This window comes from Panthera pardus, unplaced genomic scaffold, assembly GCF_024362965.1.
Source record: "Panthera pardus isolate Hobbes unplaced genomic scaffold, ASM2436296v1 HiC_scaffold_19, whole genome shotgun sequence".
Taxonomy (NCBI): Eukaryota; Metazoa; Chordata; class Mammalia; order Carnivora; family Felidae; genus Panthera; species Panthera pardus.
The window spans coordinates 21,392,191-21,411,971 of NW_026526754.1; the positions used below are offsets into that span (position 1 = coordinate 21,392,191).

Here is a 19,781-nt window from a genome sequence, read left to right on the forward strand (position 1 = left end):
CCCCCCCCGCCTTTGTCTTTCTTTCTTTCTTTTTTTTTTTTTTTTTTATACTCCAGTAAAGTGAACTGTTTCCTTAATTTCATGTTTGGCTTAGGGAAGTCTTTTGAACCAAGAGCATGAGCAGGGAGGAGGCATCTGGATGGCTCAGTCGGTTAAGCATCCAACTCTTGATTTCAGCTCAGGTCATAGTTTCACGACTTATGAGATCAAGCCCCTCACTGGGCTCTGTGCTGACAGCACGGAGCCTGTGTGGGCTTTTCTCCCTCCCTCTCTCTCTGACCCTCTCCCCTGATCTCTCTCTCTCTTTCTCTCTCTCTCTCTCTCTCTCTCTCAAATAAATAAACATTAAAAAAAAAAAAAAAAAAAAAAAACCTGGATGGTAACACCTAGAGAAAAACGAGTCTGAACACAGATAAAGGCAGAAAGCAGAAATGATGTGAAAAGGAAGGCAGTTCCAAGAGAGAGATTGAGAACTGTCCTTAGGGCAAATGCTTAAGTGAAATAAATTTGGACACCAGGCTCCTGGGTAAGTAGGAGTATCCCAGGCTGGAGGAGAGCACAGATGTGGCCAACGTGGCCAAACACCAAAGAAGCCCATCTAAACCGGACCTGCTTCTTAGCAGCTGGTGACAAGTTTTCTCCACTTCCTTGGTAAAGAGGAACTGGGGTGTGCTCCCAAGGCCAGGTCTTCAGGGTGCTTAGTGTGTCTGTGTTTTTCCAGAATGAGCCAAATGTAATTTCCACGTGCCCTGTGAGATCAGGCATGCGCAACAAAGACTGGTCTCATAAAAAACTACCTCCCAGGGGGCGCCTGGGTGGCTCAGTAAGTTGAGCGTCTGACTGTGGCTCAGGTCATGATCTTTCAGTTTGTGAGTTCGAGCCCCCCATCGGGCTTGCAGCTCTCAGCGCAGAGCCCGCTTCAGCTCTTCTGTTCCTCCACCTCTGTCCCTCCCCTGTTCGTGCCCTGTCTCTCTCAAAAATAAATCAAAGCATTAAAAATTAAAAAAAAAAAAAATAGAACTACGTCCCAGGATTTTTATGTCAAAATACTTGCACTGGAGGGTTCCACCTATGAAATTCTGGCACTTACAGATAGTCAACTGGGGGCTCCACTCCTCTCTCCCTTGAACAACAGATACTGTGTTTTCATTGAAGTGAAATGAAGTCACATCTTAGTGATAATGCCTCCAGCCTTTGGGGGTGGGGGACGCGGCTTGGTGTGTTATATTCCTTCCATAAAGGTAGTGGGTTAGGGAAACGGAGAAGGAAGAAGTGAAGGGAGTTCAGAGCCTGACTTCCTAGAGGACAAAACAAATCTCTCGTAATAACTGTGGCTATTGGGGCACCCGGGTGGCTCAGCCGGTTAAGCCTCCGACTTCGGCTCAGGTCATGATCTCACAGTTCGTGGGTTTGAGCCCCGCATCAGCCTCTGTGCTGACAGTGTGGAGCCTGGTTGGGATGCCCTCTGTCTCTCTCTGTCTCTCTCTCTCTGCCCTCCCCCTCCCTCAAAATACATAAATAAATAAAAATAACTGTGACTGTTGGAAAATCATTTCAAAAGAAAATGTGTTTTTATCATCCTGGCATTTGCTCAAGGATGTGGCTTTGGGTCAGCCAGCCCCCCAGCCCTGCCCGCACTCCGCCCCCCGCCCCAGCTGCGTCTCCCCACACCTATTTCAGGATCCCAGGAAGAAGGTGCACAGGAATCACAGGGTCTCAGAGTCATGGGGAGATAATCCTGCCCCGGGGTCAGGGGGTCAACACACTGCTTCCTTTTGGACCCGTGCAAATAGACAGCCACCCCAGAGCATTTCAGTCTCAGTAACTCACAACACTTTACTTCATTCATTTACTTACAACAACGTAGCTAAAATGTTATTGTCTTTACTGCCTGCTCTATGCTTGAAGGGAATTGTTTCAGTTAACCCCCACAAGGCTGTGAGATAGGTATTGCTGTCATCTACATCTCTCAGGTGTGGAAATAGCCTTTAGAAAGTGGCAAAACCTACTACCGGTGAGGAAACTGATCAGGCCCCAGGACACATGCTCACAACCTCCTGCTGACTTCAGAGCCAGTGTTGCTCTCCCGCCTGCCTTGCTTGCCTCTGCAAATGTGGCTGCTCCAACAGTCCCCGTCACAATCCCCCAGTCTCTTACTGGCCAAAAGACTCTAGAGCAGGATTTTTGAAGCTGAGTCCCAGCCACCGTCAGAGATGGTTCTCTGCGTCTCCTCACCTGCGTCTCCTTCGTGGGGCCCGATATCGTCCTGGACCCTGCGCCTATCTCCTGGTCCTGCTGATTGAGTGCCGGAAGTCTGATCCCCTCTGTCATCAACCCATTCAGCAGATCAGGTATTCATCAGTAAAAATTGCTGGGCCAACTTGCAACGTGGACGGATATTGCAAAGGCGCCCTCCACAGGGCTGGCACCAGGATATGCTCCCAGCAGCAAGTTAGAGGGTGCTTGTTTCCACACAGCCTGGGAGCATGGGGGTTTATCAACTTTCTGATCGTTCCAACCCGAAAAATGAAAACTGGTAGCTCAGTGGAGTTTTAACTGGCCTTTTTAAAATTATGAACGTGGTTGAGCACTTTTCATGTTTTTAAGAGCTGTTTCAATTTCTTCTCATATTCCTGATCATATCCTCTCTCCGCTTTTCTGCTGGGTTGATGGTCTTCCCACATTGCCTTCTAGTTTTTTATGTATTAGGGAAATTAGCTGTTTGTATGCAATATACCTTGCAAATATTTTTCCAAGGTAGTGTTTGTCTTTTGATCTTGTTTCTAAGCATAAGGAATTTTTATTTTATTTTAACATATTCATTTTTGAGAGAGACAGAGCATGAGCAGGGGAGGGGCAGAGAGAGAGGGAGACACAGAATCCAAAGCAGGCTCCAGGCTTTGAGCTGTCAGCACAGAGCAGGTTCAAACACACAAACCGCAAGATCATGACCTGAGCCAAATTCAGATGCTCAACCAACTGAGCCACCCAGGCGCCCCCGAACTTTTAAAAAAATTTTTTTAATGTTTGTTTATTTTTGAGAGAGAGAGAGAGAACACAAGCGGGGAGGGGCAGAGAGAGGTGGACACAGGATCCAAAGCAGGCTCTGTGCTGATAACAGCGAGCCTGATGTGGGGCCCGAACTCATGAACCACGAGATCATGATCTGAGCCAAAGTGGGACACTCAACCATCTGAGCCACCCAGATGCCCCCAGTATAAAGAACTTTTTTAAAAAGTTTATGTACTTAACTTTATCAACCTCTCTTTTATGGTCTGTGCCATGTCTCGAAGGACCTTTCTCTCTCTGATGTTACTTTACTTTTATTCCATTTTGTAAAAGTCTAACTCCTTAGGCCATCTAGAATTTATTTAATACAGTCTGAAGTAGGCAGGGTTCTTGTGAGGATTGAGATCATGCGTTTACGTGCCAGAAGGGCAGAGGACATATAGTACGTGCTCAGTAAAGTGCTTTTATTAGCATGCAGAGGAGGGTAAAGGGCATAGCCAGTGCCTGCACACGTCTCTCTCCTCAAAGACATATCGGGGACATCCGAGGGGCTTTAATGGGACATCAGTTACCACTGTGTGACTAAGAAAGAAAGGGGTCCTCTCTCTGGTACCCGCAGATCACAAGGTGCCCTGTATATCCCCAACAAGAAAGCCCCTTCCCCAAAGCCCACTATCCACCCTCTGATCTCAGCAGGCTCTTTGATGCTGTCCTTCATCCTTTGTACCTAGAGGAGGCTTCTCTTTTTAAAGAGCACAGTGAGCTCTTGGCTGGATTTTCTTTTGGACTCTGCTCTACTTGGCATCAGGCCCTGCAAACTCCCGCCAAACACTCACTAACCGTGGTGGAACTCTCACTCGTGTTAAGGAGAGACTGAAATAGATGTGTGTTTGGAGCTTACAAACTGAGTGTGATTCCACCACCGCGGGTACCAACAAGGCCACCTACAACTGCATTTCCTGCCCTGTCTTGTGTTTTAAGAATGGGTTCCAAAATCTACAAGTCTGGAGCCACCAGGCCACAGAGAAATAGAAATGAGGTGGGCAGAACAACAGATGTGGCTAGAAGGGAGAGCAGGGGCTGTTGGTGAGGGCTCTGCCTGTTACGCTAAAGCAGTTGTTTTTGAACAAGTGAATGACACGCCTAAGTGGATAATCTAGAAAGTTCACTCAGCAGCTGATGCAAAGAATGGATTGGAGGACTGAGCTTCGAAGCAAAGAGGTTACTGCAGTGGCCCCGGTGAGAAGTGACATGGGCTGTAGGTGCGAGGGGCCAGACAGAAGGAATGAATTCAGGAGTCCAATTTGTCGTTATGTTCTCCTGTCCGTAGACTGTAAACTCCATGAGGCACCATCGGGTCTGTCTGGCTCATTCTGTTAGCCCCGTGCCTAGGACAGGACCTGGCACATACCAGGTAGTTCATAAACACCCTGTTGAATAGATGAGTGATCAAGGACTTAGGAAGGAGGGACAGGGTGGGGACTAAGACGGTTAGGAAAGCCCCGTTTGGCGCATCCGTGAAAAGCTCTGCAGCAGGCAGCTGTAAAGCTAGGTCCCGAGCTCCGGACAGAGGAGGGCTGCGGCCGTGGGAGTCACCTGTATAATCAGACCCTGGCAACGAACTGAGAGCGCCTAGGCAGGAGGTAAGACCAAGGCTACCCTGCCAGTGAATTACCACGCAGGTTCCGTGGCTCCTCCCCAGACGTGATGGACCAGGAATCCGCAAGTGTAGCGCCTGCACGTAGCAGAGCAGGGGAGACGCAGGCAGCAGAGCAGGTGGGGCAAGAGGACAGCGGCAGGGGAGGTGACTTTGGGTGGCGAAGGGACGAGGCACGCCCGCGTCTCCGCCCCGCCGGGACCTTTGGTAACACTTGGCTCCGCGCCGCCACCCCCCCCGCCCTCCGATTGGCCACCGTCCCGCCCGCGCCCCCAGCTTCGGCCAATGGGGACGGCGCGCGCCGGAAGCCGGAAGCCCCGCGGCGCCGGCGTCCTCAAGTAGCTGCCGTGCGGCGCCATGAGAGGCTTCTGGACCGCGCTGACGGCGCGGCGTCTCTTCCCCCCTGCGGCTTCCTCCGCGGCCGCCGGGACCCCGGCTGTCGAGCGGGCCGGCGGCGGCGGAGGCGGGCGCCCTGGAGCGGGCCATGGACGAGCTGCTGCGCCGCGCAGTGCCCGCCACGCCGGCCTACGAGCTGCGCGAGAAGACGCCGGCGCCGGCCGAGGGCCAGTGCGCGGACTTCGTGAGCTTCTACGGCGGCCTGGCCGAGGCGGCCGAGCGCGCCGAGCTGCTGAGCCGCCTGGCGCGGGGCTTCGGCGTGGACCACGGCCAGGTGGCCGAGCAGAGCGCCGGCGTGCTCCAGCTGCGCCAGCAGCCGCGGGAGGCGGCCGTGCTGCTGCAGGCCGAGGACCGGCTGCGCTACGCGCTGGTGCCGCGCTACCGCGGGCCTCTTCCACCACATCAGCAAGCTGGACGGCGGCGTGCGCTTCCTGGTGCGGCTGCGGGCCGACCTGCTCGAGGCGCAGGCGCTCAAGCTGGTGGAGGGGCCGCACGTCCGGGTAAGGCCTGGCCCCGGGCCGCCCCCACGCCTTGCACCAGGTCCTCGATCTTGATGGCCCTCCCCGGAGAGTCCTCACCTGCCCCTGCAGCCCCAAACACTCCACCTCCCCCAGCCCGAAGCCGCGCACACTTTGCCCAGAGTTACAGCCCCCTGAACCCCTGCCCCGTCCCCTTCCTTCCCAGGCTTTCTGAATCCCTGCCTGGTTCCAGTGTTGACCGTGTAGTGTTTACTAGAAACTCAGCACCGCCTGCCTTTAACGTGACTGTCACTCCTCCTTCCTGGTTAGTGTGCTCCACGAAGTCTCTTCTTTTACTCTTTTAGCTGGGAGTTTCCTGTATGTGGTATACTTGAACCAGTACTAAACTGAGCACCACGTAGCCTCCAAAAACCCAGGTGGTGTCGGCACACGTTAGCTGCACACTCATTCTGTGTGTAAGCCTCGTCTATAAGAAACCCTTTGGAACGCACAAAGATGATGTCTCTGGGCTCTGCCGCCTGGCTGGGCAGGACGTTTCACTTTCCTGAGTTCAGCCCTGAAATGTGATGATTCCAAGTTGAGTACTTGAGTAATCAGGTGCGTAGCACGGTGGGCTCATGTTGGATGCAAGTAAATACCGTAGGATTTAAATAACGACACGAAAGATCTCCGATAGGCGAATATAGTGCTCTTATACTATCGGTATTAAATACGAAAGGACCACTAACCTGCCCTTTTAGTGAACAACGACCAAAAAATGATGTAAATGTTGCAAGAAGCGTCTGATGTTCAGAACTTTTTAAGGTGCGGTTGGCTTTAAAAAATTGAGCAGTTGATCGGTTATGTCCTAATTCACTTAGAACTCTAACACTGGCACAGTAATTTTCATGTTCATTGCCTTATTCTTACGTGGGTTAAGGAGGCAGACACTGAGGTGGGGAAACTTGACCAAGAACTTAGAGCAAATAGATAGGTCTCCGATCACCTACGCACATCTTAAGTCTGGGGTTCTTCGTAGTAGGCTTTATAACCACCGTCCTGCTGCGGGAGTTACAGTGTTCGCGAAAGACTTTATGTGCGAAAGATCCTGTATCGTTAAGGATGGGGTTCGTTTCAGTGATAATAGTGCTGTGATTTGATTACTCATGATGGCTGCTTAACTGATAATGCCAAGATCTGAATTGATCATGATTCTGGCTCAAGCCCGGTCTGAATGGCCGAGACTGTGTTCGACACACCGTGTACATTCCCATCTGCTTGGGTCTAGTCTTCAATCCAAGCATACTTTATTTTTTTCTTGAAGCAGGGACCAGCGCTCCATGGTGGTTTTTCTGAAACTTGATTCTTACTGCCTAGGAGACTGAAGAGTTGGGTAGCATGTCGCCTGTCCCAGAATGAAATCATTTACCTGTCTGTCCATCCATCTGTGTGACTTGTGACCACTGGACCTGGTCTTGGCACTAAGGTCACTCGGTCCAGAAGCTTCCACTCTAGTACGGGAAGAGTTAGCAGCAGTCACGGTGGATGGTAGGTGCTTCTCATGCACTTGCTCGTTTGCCAGCAAGCCATAGGGACCTGTTGTACAGAGGAAATGATTAAAGCTTGTCAAAGTCAAGTGCAGTGCCCAGGGTGCAGAGCCGGAACTGGAGCCCCGTCCTCATGACTCCCGAATTGTGTACTTGGTCGGTACACGTCGATACACGAGAATACATTAGTATTCTCTGGTTGCGACTGCATTTGCTCTTTCCAAGAGTATACGTACAAACTTCCGTCTCATGACTAACCTCAGTGCTCATCTTTCTCTGACACCACAAGTCGGTCTTTACTCCCTTGAAGGCCGGAAGGACCAACATTTAATGTCTTTCTTCCGGCATTTTTGGTTTACGCCAAACCACCCTGGACATTGCCAGCCGTACCGTCCATTTCTCGCCCCCTCCACAGAACCTCTCTGCGGCCACGCCGGCTCTTTGACAGAAAGTTCCTGAACACACATTCCTCCGCCATTCTTGCCTGGGAAGCCCGTTAGAGTAGGAGCTGCTCATCACTGAGCCTTTCCAACACTCCAGTGCAAGGTGGCCTTACCTGGTCTGGCGGTTCACAGGCTACGTTATTATTTGTGCACCTCACCTGCATTTTGTACCTTAACCACAGAATGTAGCGTCTGAGATGGATTACTCCGCCAACCCTCCCCCACCCCAACTAGATAATCAGCCCCTTGAAGACCGGGAGCCTTGTCTTCAACGTCTAGCATAGCAAAACGCTGGATGATGCATGAGACGAGACTCCCAGGTCCCCCGCCACAAGAGCAGGTCAGCACATACTGCTCCCAACTGTCTTGACATCAGACCATTCCACACAGAGCCTTGAGCCTGGAGGGAAGCCCAGAGGGCTCGGAAGGTTTCTGCACAGCCAACGGAGGCGTTGTGTCAGACACTTGGACTGCCGATTTCAGGGTGTTGGCCCCAGTGATTTCTCAGGTCCCATCCGGTTCTGAGTCCTCCGATTCTGTGAGCTGTTACTGAATGTGTCCATGCCTTTGCTCTTCCCCACACAAGAAAAGGTGGCTGTCGTGCAGGCTGGAAGGTGGCAGCTGGAAGCTGTGACGTTGAGACTTGTTTGGGGGAGAGGGGCGTGCTCCGGGGAGGTCCCAAGCTGGCAGCGACACCGGGCCCTCCGGGGTTCAGGCTTCCTTTGTTTTTTCAACCAAGGCTGTGCACACGCAGACGAAACATTGCATACCCACAGGCAGAAAGTCATGTGGAGTAAAGATCTTTCTTGAACAAAGGATGACGACTGTAGCCTGACCTCTGCCTCCGCGTGTGGTCTGGACACACTGGCTACAAGACGCCTCTTCCAGGTGCTGAGTCACTCCTCTTGCCTTTCTCTGCCTGAAAATTCTGGCCTTGTATCTAGTGCATGTCACCGTTAGTGCTGAATCCATGGGTTTCCTTCTCCCGTGTCCCACATAGTCACGTAACAGTTTTCTCAACCCCCGTCACTTAAGTCGTTCAGAGAATCATTTTTTCTGTCCCTAGAAAATGTCGCTGGGATCCGGCCTTGTACTCTAGCGCCAGAATCACTTAATGTGTGTACCGCGCTTTGACTCCCGTTTCTCCTCCCGCTTTCTGGATTTTGCATCCAAGCTGATGAGGCGACGCAGCTAGAACTTTCTGCTTTTAGGAATACACTGTCAGAAAGTACTGGAAGTTTGGCACGCGAAGCTTTAAGGCAGGAGTCTCGGGCGCCAGGGGCCTGGGGTGCCCCGTGATGCTGGGGGAGCAGGGAGCTTGCTCCCCCAGTGCCTCAGATCGCGGCACCCTTCACCGTGGGCACACAGCACCTCAGCAAAGCTGTGCTGCTCCCCGGCACCTGCTGACTTCCGGACACGCTAGAGGAAGTCACGTGAACACGCTCCAGTTGCCGTGCGGGCTGCTACGGACTCAGCCCCGAGCGTTTACCCCGGGATGTGTGTCTGCCACACGCTCTTGGGTGCTGAGTCCTGTAGGTCGCCGTGGCATTTTCAGGAGAGCCGGCTAGTGTGGGGCCCACGGCCACGCACTGGGTACAGTCGTGGTTCCTGGTGGTTTTAGCCCCTTGGCCGTGCGCCGACGTGAGAGGTTGCGCCGGCGGCTGCTACGCTCCAGGTCAGCCTGCTTCTCTTCCAGGAAATGCTGTGAGGGTTGTTCGGCTTTGCTAAAAATAAGGTTTACAGACGAGGGCACGGTTTGTCCGGCTCTTGGTCTCTGCCCGGGGGTTGTGATTACCGGACGTCGGGCTGTGAGGATCAGCGCACGCCTGCTGTGTGTGTGGTCTAGACGCTTTTTGATTTTCTCCGGAGGCGTCTCCGAAGGCCTCTTGGGGTTGAAGAGTGCAGTTTCTCAGGGAGAAAGTCCCCCGTGAGGCTGAGTTGAGTCCATATTCTAGAAGGTCTGAGCACTGTCCGGCAGTTTGGGGACACCGGAGGGAAGTTGGCATTTAGAAAACCGAAGGGTTTCCTGATGGCGGTTTGAGCGGAGAAATTCCAGTGGGGTGAAAGGTGTGCAGGCCTTGACGGTGGGGAGGGGGCTAAACTCGTGCCGGACGGGCCAGCGTCCCCACCGTTGCGATGTCGGGCTGCACCGGACACCTTGTCGTCCGGCCTCTTTTAGTGACACGTCCTGCTTTTCAGTGAACACAGAGGTCCTTGTTGGCTCTCCTAAATTCTGTGCTTAGCTAAACTAAAAAGGACCTTATTTGTAGTTCATCAAGGCTGCCCCAGTCCCCTGGGGTGGTGTGGGGAGGGGGGAGCCTCTATCAGTTGGAATCAGACCTAAAATGTCTTCGCTGTGGCCCTGTGACCCTGTCCTGTGCTTCGGGCCCGCTTGCCCAGCTCGGGGCTTCCGAGCAGTGAAAACCAGCTTTTCTCCACATTCCAGACATCGGGAGATCTTGATAGCCAAAAACCCCAGAAGAGAGGGTGGGGGACCGCTTTTTCTCTGCCAGAAGGGGAGGCTGGCTGGCCTTCCGCTCAGTGTCCTCCAAGATAACAGGCGTTGGCGGGTCCGGAAGACTGAGCCCACGCTGACTGGCATCCCCGGCAGTTGTGAGTGGGAGTCTTGGTTCGAACACCTGACAACTGATGGCTGAATTGATGAGCGAGAAGCCTAGGCAGTTTCTCTCCCTCCTGCTGTCGGTGATCCCACAGCCTTCGGGCCGCTGGTGCCTTCCAGCAGGGACAGCTGCGGCCGGTGGGCGCTGAGCCTGGGGACGTGTGCCCTTTCACCTAGATTCCCAGCTCTCATGTAGCAGTGTCACATTTCATAGCCGTCGGTAGCCCGAAATAGAACGAAGAGACCTTGGAGGGCGAGCTCTCATCAGCCAAGCCATTTCTTTCGTAATTAATCCTGAATCGATACCGAAGCCAGGCATGTCCCGCACTCTCCTGTTAGGGATGCGCTGGAGATGCCCGCACATCCTCCGTGGAGTTCGGCCGATCCAGTCCCAACCGTCCAGTGTGGAGCTTCCCAGTCCGGCGTCTGTGAGCCTCCGGGGATGATCCATAGATGAGTTTCACAGGCATCCACGATTCCCAGGAAACTGGGTGCAAAAATTGAGGAATGCGTGTGCATTTTTCTGGGGAGCAGGTCCGTGGTTTTTAGCAAGCACTCGAGCACGCGAGGACCCCGGGAAGTTGAAGAACCGCTGTGATCCAGTGCGCGGTGAATACAGTTGTATGAGCAGCCGTCTGTATGCCTGGCCCTTGGCCTCTCTTGGCCTCCCTTCCTGCCCCTTCATCCTCTCCACTCTCTAGTCTGTCTCCCCTTTTTCGTTTGACATCAGTCTGTTAACCGTCCTCCACGTGGGAGAGCCCGCTGAATGCCTGTGGACCCAGTGGTGTGGCGTCAAAGCCACCTCTGCCCTCACCGAGCGTGGAGCTGAGGGAGGGGGATCGGGTTATGGCATTCAGAGTTAAAGAGAATCGCAAAGGGCATCTGGTCCAACCGTTAAATCCTTAGAACGGCTCCGCCAAATCCTTGTAAACCCTGCCCTTGGCCCCCACTCGTGGTGATGTTCACTCTCCCCGGATAGCGTCTCTGGTCAACCCTGGCTATTCCAGACTTCTCCTTTACATTAAATTCGGTCCAAGTCTGTCTGTCCGTGACTCCCCCTTGTTGGTCCTAAATTTACCTCCCTCTTCGCCCCCATGGGGTCCCACAGAACAAATCGGTGGCTGGTTCTGTGCCCCAGGCCTTAAATATTTAAAGAGGGATCTTACTTCGTTCTGAAAGCTTTTCAGAGCCACCAACCCTTTATTTTACTTACTTCAAGCTTATCCTCCAGTGACACAGTTGTGAGTCCTTTCATTTACCAGGGAATAAAATGTGGACATTTTTACAGCTTTTGCGGTGGTAGCTCTCTTTCAATTCTGTACTGGATATACTGAGATGTATGTTATTATTCAGTAACATTCAGTGTATCTGTTAGTATGTAGTTCATCTGTGAATAACAGAGACCCGAAATAATGGTGGTTTGAATAAGACAGAAGTCTGTCTCTCATGTAAAAGTCTGGAGAGGAGATAGATACCCCAGGGCTGATTCTGTTCTGTGATGCCCTCAGTTGACCCAGACTTCCGTCTGTTGTTCTCCCCGAAAAACCTTCCTCCCCCAAAGTTACCTCATGGCCCAGGATGGCTGCTCCAGCCCTAGCCATCACATCACCTTCCAGGCTGCGGTGAGAGGAACAAAGAAAAGATGAGCAAAGGGCATGCTCCTGCCATGTTTACTTCTGCTTACATCTGTTTGGCCAGGACTCGCTCTTTTGACTGCCCCTGGCTGCAGTGTGATCTTGAACCTGGACAGCCATGTGCCTGCCTAAAGCATAAGACTTTTGTTGATTTGGAAGGAAAGGAAACAGCTGTTGAGGAACAACCAGCCGTGTCTGGGGCCCCGGCATCCTCTCGCTCGAGCCGTCAGGAAGCCTATTGTGGTTACATGTTCAGTGCGGTCACAGTGGGCTACACCGAGCTGGGTCTGCCCCTGCGCCCTCGCCTTGCCCTGGGTGCCTCCGGTTCCATTCTTGCTTGAAAGGTTTCTGGGCGCACGTGTCTTGGGTGGTAAAGTTGGCTCCTCACTTCCAGAAGTAGATTAGGTGTAATCAGTGAAGTGAACTTAGAATAATTTCATCACATCTAAAGCCACCGATTGCCGGACACACTCTATTCTATGTCCCACTAAGGTAGAAAAAATGCTACGAGTGAAGCGGCGACCCCGCCATCGTTTGCAAGATGAACCCCGACTTCAGAGATGTTACAATATGAAAACGCGCACCTTTGAGTTGACGGATATGGTGCCCGGACCCCCAGTGCTTGCCCCTCTCAGGAAACAAGAGACGTTTGGGCACGTCCCAGAGTGTTCCCGAGAGGGGGATGTCCTGATCCCCGCGCCCCCCGTGTTAGCGTTCCCTTCGTGGCGCACCAGCCGTCGCTCTGTCGACTTCACGGGTTCCAGTCGTGTTCACTGCGGCGCGTGAGCTGGAACACGCCGTCCGATCGGGCAGCTTCGCTCAGATCGAAAGCTCCCGCTGAGGTCTTACTGACGGGGGTGGCCGGGCGGGGCGAGAGCCGGGTGCCGGCCACCTGGGTGGGGTGAGTCCCGCGGAGCTGTCACCGAGGAAGCCGTTGGGAGAAGCGCCCCGCGGTCTGCTTTCGCGTCCCTCTTGCCTGCTTGATCCCCCCGTGTCGGCTGGTGGTGGCACAGAGGCGGGCTGGCCGGCCTGTCCCCAGAAGCCAGCACTCTGTGTTCTCCCTTTCAGGAGATGAACGGAGTGCTGAAGGGCATGCTCTCAGAGTGGTTCTCTTCGGGGTTCCTGAGCCTGGAACGGGTCACCTGGCACTCGCCGTGTGAGGTCCTGCAGAAAATCAGCGAGTAAGTATTCAAGTTGTCACTTTTCCTGAACGGGAGCTGAAAGCCGGCCTCTGTCCGCGAGCGCTGTGGCCCAGGCACAACGTGTGTGGCCCGTGGTCAAGTGCACGGCCCGCCTCTCCCCACACCCCATTCTCAGAGACGCAGGGTCCCGCTGGGCCGACTCCTGGCGTTAGTGACCCCAACGGCATCTGCCTCCCGTAGTTGTGACAGCACCTCCCTGGCGTAAGTCTCTGGATGGGCTGTGTGGGGCGTGGTCCCCGCGTGCCCAGGACACGGCGAAGCCCGAGCGGTCCCCACGGACAGGAGCCGCTCTTCCCTCGCGGGTCTTGGTGCCCGTGCCGTCTTACAGACACTGAGGCTCGCGAAAGGTTGCGCTTTGAAGCGTGACAAACCCGAGGGGCTCCCATTTGACACGTTGCAAACAGCGCGTGGCTGACGAGGCCGCTGGACAACCCGGGCTGCGTGTTTGCAGCACGGACTTCACGCCGCAGACTCGGAGGAGAGAGCGGCCGGGAGGTGCAAGCATCCTCAGGTTACCCGTGTCAGGATCTGCTTCCGGGGCCTGCAAACTAGCCTTAAGGCCAGGTGTTAAGAAGTGGGGGGCAGTCTGTGGGTCCGAGGGTCGTTAGCTGCTCTTCCCCTCAGCCAGCGCTGTTTCACATTAAAACGGGTTTCTTTGAATTTTCCTGGCAGGTCTGTTGAAGCTGCATGCGAAGGACGGATGAACTGTAGTGAGGACTGGGCCTCACTGAGCGAGCCGCCGAGGCTCCCTTGGCAGTACGCACAGGAATCGGCAGTGGTGGCGTGCCTTGCGAGCTGTCCCCCGGGCTTACTTCTCTCTGCCTTTCCCCCAGGTCTGAGGCCGTGCATCCTGTGAAAAACTGGATGGATATGAAACGACGCGTCGGGCCTTACAGGCGGTGTTACTTCTTTTCTCACTGCGCGAGCCCCGAGGAGCCCTTGGTCGTGCTGCACGTGGCGCTGACCAACGAGATCTCCAGCAACATCCAGGTACCCGCGGACGGCCGGCTCAGGGCCGCGTCGCAGAGTCCCTGACGCTGTTTTAAACGTGGTTGTGTCCCCACCCCGCCTTGTGAAGTAGATTGCCCCAGGCTTCTGTGGAGTTTTGAATCGGCTAGAGAAAATCTCCCAGTCTGTGGCTACAGAGTGTAGACACGTCGTGTATAGACAGTTCCAGAACAAGGATGGCACTCCTCTGGGGACATCGACCTGCAGCTAAGACGTGGCTAAGGAAGGAAGGGTGCACCTTTCAACACTTTAGTGGTCGTTAAGGGGCCCCGGGGCCGGGTGTCAAGACCCGTGACTAAAACACTGAAAATCAGACCGTGCGGCGTGCCTGACGTGGGCCCAGAGCTCGGCCCGGGGAGCCGAGGAGACGGGACCCTGTTTGGCAGGCGCTGCCTGCTCTGGGGTGGACGGGAAGGTGCAGATCCTTCCTGCCGGGGCTGGAGGATAACCAGTGCGGGGGCTGGGAGCAGGGGCCTGACCACGGGGAGGGTGAAGCAGGCGAGGGAGCGGAGACCCGGGGGCACTTGGGGCTTGTCAGAGCGCGAGGCACGGTGGGCTGCGGCTCTGGGTCCGGGATGGCCGGTCCGGAAGCTGGAAAGACGATACCCGATCCCAGGATGGGCATCCAGGCAGCCTTTCACGGTATCAGAAGGTGGAGAGACCAAGCAGGGCCAGCGGGCAGGTGTTCTTGACCTCCACGGAGAAAGTCCCTCGTGAATTTTGCGTCTGCGGGACCCGCACGCACTGGAAGCTGCCACAGCCTCTCTGAGGGCAGTTTGGCGATGTCTGTCGACATAGAAGACGTGCGTTGTGTGCGACCTACAATCTCCACCCTGGGGAGTTCTCCCCACGTGATGCTCGGACCTGGGAGCGTGGACGGTTGCTCACTGTCCGGGTCTTGAACGGCCGGAAGTTCAGGCTCCAGACCGGCATGTTCAGTGTGCGCTTAAGCATATAGGGATCGCGCGTTTGCTGGGTGCCCGTCAGCTCATGAGCCATGTCCCCGCGTCCCTGCTCGTGCCACCCTGGGCATTCAGCGTTTCTCCTGTTATTCTTGTCCTCGTGGACGCGAGGAGACTGAGGCTTAGGGTAACTTGGGAGATCTGCCCACGATCCCAGTACCAGTAAGGGTGAGACCGGGGTTCCACCCCAGCGCTCAGGGCGTGGGAGAATGGGGCGCGTGGGCGCGGGGAGAGCGCGCGTGCGCAGGGTGTGTGTGTGTGTGTGTGTGTGTGTGTGTGTGTGTGTGTGTGTTGAAGTGTGCACGCACCTACGCCAATGGGACAGACTGGAAGGTGTTCAGCGGAAGGTTAACAGCAGGACTTGGTTTGGGAATAACCTGTGATTTCTTCCTCACGCGTACACGTTTTGCCTCGTTGACATCATGCAGTCTCTTGTGTAACCAAAGAAAGATTCGTTTGTGTTTTGAAAACTTTAAAAAAAAGGCTTGCTGGAACATTTTGAGCAAGGAACACAAGGTAACCTGCAGCATTCCAGAAAGACAGCGGAGGCGACCTCACACGGTGAAGAGTAGGCATGAGGCAGAGGTACATTCTGACCCAGGTGGCACCGAGCTGTCAGAGCGCGGCCCCGGGGGGTGTCCCTGGCCCTTTGTCCCCATCCACCCCGCCTTCCTACAGCAGCGGCGTTCTTAGCTCTTCAGAAGCCACAGGAAAGACCCCTTGAGCATCTCCAGGGGGTGAAAGCTCGAGGATGTCGTCCCCCGGGGGACACGCGCAGACCTGCACATTCCACACACAATTTCACAAAGCTCGTGGACTCCCAGACCTCGTGGAGGGAACACCCCCGCTGCCAGAATCGGGTGTCGCTGATGGAAGTTAGCAGCTTAAATGCGTTCTGGGAAGCAAGCTGGTGCACCTGCCTCGAAGCAAACTGGAGGTCCCCGCCTGCCGTTCCGCTGTTGTCCGGTGACCTTCAGAGTGTTGAGGTTCAGAAAACCACACCCAGAACTCAGAGCTAATAAAGTCAGCCTTGGCTAAGGGACTTCCCAGTAGGAGTCTTTCTGCATTACTTCGTGTGTGTGTCTGTACGGATGTGTGTTTTCCCCAAGGAAAAACAAGGACGTAGCACAAAATCAAAAGGGTACGGAAAGGTGAACTTGCTGAGAGAAAGACTTTATGGGATTGCGTATGGCCTGTTGAGAAATCTGAAAGCCCAGAGTTCAGAGACAAGGAGCGAGAATGACTGCAGGGTAGAACAGTCAGGCCCACGCAGGGCAGCCACGGAGAGGGAGGCGCTGGCCTCCCAGCCGGGTCGGCGGGTTACGTCTGGTGCTGGCGGGGAGGAGATTCATCCGTCTCTGACCGCACAGAGGCCCGGAAAAGGCAAAGGGAACATGCATTGCTTGGTGAGAAGTTCGTTGCGATAGAAACAGTGCAGGGGGAGCAAACAACCCAGGGAGGCCGTGCGTTGCCGCCTCTGGAGAGGTCTCAAACCGGAACAGGCCGTGGGTCTCGAGAGCCGAGGCCCTGAACAGGGCCGAGGTCTCCGGGCTCCCATCCTCACTGGCTTCTCCCGGCCCCAAGAGGTAGGGCAGGCGTGGGAAGCAGGGGGCCCAAGCCCACCATGACCACCGTGGTGTTTTCCAGGCCATAGTGAAGGAGTGTCCCCCGTCGGAGACGGAGGAGGGGAGCCAGATCTCTGCGGCCATCTTCTACTCCATCAGCCTGACGCAGCCCGGACTGCAGGGGGTAGAGCTGGGCACCTTCCTCGTCAAGCGAGTGCTCAAGGAGCTGCAGGTGGGAACGGTGTGGGGGCAGGGGGTGTCAGCCCCTGGGGACGGGGGACGAGAGGGGATCTAGAGGGAGGTAGGAGAGGTGGAAAGGGCCAGATGGCCCTTGGCACGTTCTAGGCTCCCCGAGAACACTCAGGACGGGGGCAGTGCCGAGGTTAGACCCGGCAGCTTGGGGGCAGATAGGCTGGCTGGCTTTTTTTTTTTTTTTTTTTTTTTTTTTTTTTTTTTTTTTTGGTAATAACTTCTGTCCCTTACCCTGGGAAAAGCCCCTCGCCATCCTACAGCAGAAACGCTCAGGTTCTGTCTGGGTCTAGCTTTTTGAAACTCTCTCCTAAGGGGCTTGAGTGAACCGCCATGGGCAGAATCTAATTAAAGGTAAAATAATTCGGTGGCTAATAATTGGCTCTGAGAGTGGTATCCTCCTATTTGCGTGGTTTCAGCAGTGTTGCTGCAGCAGAAACCCTTCCGTGGAGAACGACAGAGTGGAATTAAAACATCAGCGTGCTTTGCATTAAATTCATAATCAATCTTAAATCTGAGAACTCAGGGTTCAGCAGGCGATCAGCTTCATTAGAATCACTCTCTGTCACTTCTTCCCTGGAGGCGATAAGGAGCCACATCTAATTAATTTAAGTTTCTTCTTTCCTTCTTCTTTGCTGAGGTGTTGATGAATGGGGTGGGGGGCGGGGGCGTATCGGTGAGAAAGGCAGAGTCGGAGGTTCACCCGCAGAGTCGATTTCTGAATCGGTCAGATTTGGCCCCTCAGCCCAGTAGCCATCCTGCTGGCTGGTCACAGCACCCCGCCGCGAGCCAGAAAGTCACCAGAGAGAATCCCAAAAAGCCGTGTCACTCTTCTGCACGAGAGTGTTCATCGCGGTTTATAAAGGCAGACACTCGAGAGGAACACGGTTAGGAGAACCCTGGTACAGTCTTATCTTTTACTCTGTTAAGTTATGTGTTTGGATTCTGAATGAAAAGGAGAAAATTGTCACAACGTAAGTTCAGAAAGCAGGGATAGAAGTTAAATGCCTCGCCCGCGTAAAAACCGGAGAAAGACGGAGTTACACTTTATCAACCCTAGAGACTAAGTTATCTCAGACTTGTGGACTATGGTAGTTTTGGGGGTTTTTTTTTCCTTCCATCATACATTAAAAAAATTCACCTGTAGTGACCATAAATTACATTTTCAATCAGAAAATGTTGGGTTTAAAAAAAAAAACAAAAAACTTGTCCTTGAGATGTCGCTGTAATTTGAACATGAACCGTCCTGTCTGCTATGGAGAAACCCCCGGTGCCCCCCCACCCCCGCCTTCTGGCCCACAGTCCACACCCACTGTGGGCTAGCTCTGCAAGCGATGATTTGTTCAGTACACGGTCACCGGGTAAAATGGCAGGCCGGGCTGTGTGGCCACACAGCAGTCCCCGGGAGGGGCACGGCAGACCAGACGCTCCGGAGATGCGGTCACAAGACTGCGTGCCCCACTTCTCAGCAGCAGCCCCTGCTCATGTCGGGCCGGGCCCCTGACTGGCCATTCTCACAGGTGGTGTGGGCAGGGCAGCCGTCGTCGAGGCTCGCCTTGGGGACTCAGGGTCTCTCTAGGGCCTGGCATATGTCAGGTTCTTCATAAGTGCCCCTCGAAAGGAGAAAATGCACCCCAGAGGGCACGTGGTAAACCGCACAGCAACATGCAGCCCTTAACGGTGCACGAATGATACATGGAGAGGCATTTCCGTCTCGGTGACATGCCTGCTGAGTTACGTGTGTGTGTTCTCTCCACCTTCCCTTCCCCACCAACCGTGCCCTACAGAGAGAGTTTCCTCATCTCGGGACGTTCTCAAGTCTGTCTCCTATCCCCGGCTTCACCAAGTGGCTTCTGGGGCTCCTGAACTCACAAGCAAAGGAGCACGGGAGGAGTGAACTGCTCACAGATTCCGAATGCAGAGAAATCTCGGAGATCCTAGGCGGTCCCGTTAACGAGACCCTCAAGGTCTCGCTCAGCAGCAGCGAGTGGGTGAAGTCCGAGAAGCTGGTCAGGGTGCTGCAGGCCCCCTTGATGAGGCTCTGTGCCTGGTACTTGTACGGAGAGAAGCACCGGGGCTACGCCCTGAACCCCGTGGCAAACTTCCACCTGCAGAACGGGGCGGTGCTGTGGCGCCTCAACTGGCTGGCCGACACGAGCCTCAAGGGCGTCACCGGCTCCTGCGGCCTGATGGTCAACTACCGGTACTACCTGGAGGAGACGGCCGCCAACAGCACCAGCTACCTCTGCGCCAAGAACATCAAGGCTTCCGAGCAGGTGCTCGGCCTTGTGGCCCAGTTTCACAAGAACAGCAAACTTTAAACCTGCCCTCAAGCCATGTCTCTGACTCAGAAAAGGATAATTTTCTGGACGGGTTGGGGGGGTTGGGGTGGCGGATTATGGATCAAAAGAGGCTTTTTTAGTAAAGCAGAGTTGAAGTGCGCTCTCCTGCCCAGAGCAGGGCCGCACCGGAAGGCTGTGTCCTAACTCCCATCACGAGAGAGCGAAGGCGTGGTGCCTGGCGCGCGATGGGGGCTCCGGTGGACGCGGGGTGGGTGGGTGTGCTCTCCCCAGAAGAGCGGCCTGGCCCGCTGCCAGAGGGGGTGCGGTGGCACCTCCATCTTTAGAAAGGTCTAGAATCTCTGCTGGCTGTCGTCCCGCGGTGCACCGGGCAGCCTCGCGAGGACCCCGGCAGGTGGCCCCGGGTGAGAGTAGATTTTCCCTCGAGCTTAGAACGTAATTCAGCCGTGGTTGTCTTAGCCGATTCTCTCCACTCGCCGCACGGGGATAGCGGGCTGTGCTCCATTTCGCTTAGATTTGGGAGCTGCTGAATGTGTGAAAATGTTCGTGACTGCACACCGTTTGCCGAGATCGCCGAGCACGCAAGGTGTGGTTGCCTGGGGCTTAAACCGGATCGGAGACGAAGATCGCGGTGCTGCAGGCTTCCAGTGATCCTCGTAGTACAGAACGGTTTTGTTCTGCGAAGCATTAAATAGGTGGTTATTTAAGACGGTGTGTGTGGTCACCTCCGA

General features: G+C 54.6%; 2 protein-coding genes across 2 annotated transcripts in view; both read left to right on the forward strand.

Moving 5' to 3' along the window:
- The first annotated feature begins 5,023 nt into the window (after window positions 1-5,023).
- MLYCD (malonyl-CoA decarboxylase) lies at window positions 5,024-19,757 on the forward strand. Its single transcript, XM_019413065.2, is given in 7 exon segments — window positions 5,024-5,065; window positions 5,067-5,447; window positions 5,449-5,562; window positions 12,833-12,945; window positions 13,800-13,956; window positions 16,584-16,733; window positions 18,538-19,757. Coding segments are annotated over 7 exon segments (1,491 nt in total). The 3' UTR covers window positions 19,072-19,757.
- Window positions 13,848-19,781, forward strand: part of OSGIN1 (oxidative stress induced growth inhibitor 1) — a 47,454-nt gene continuing 41,520 nt past the window's right edge. Inside the window, exon 1 of the mRNA XM_053906703.1 lies at window positions 13,848-13,956. The gene's annotated coding sequence lies outside the window, so the exon portion shown is untranslated. The remainder of the gene's footprint in view (window positions 13,957-19,781) is intronic.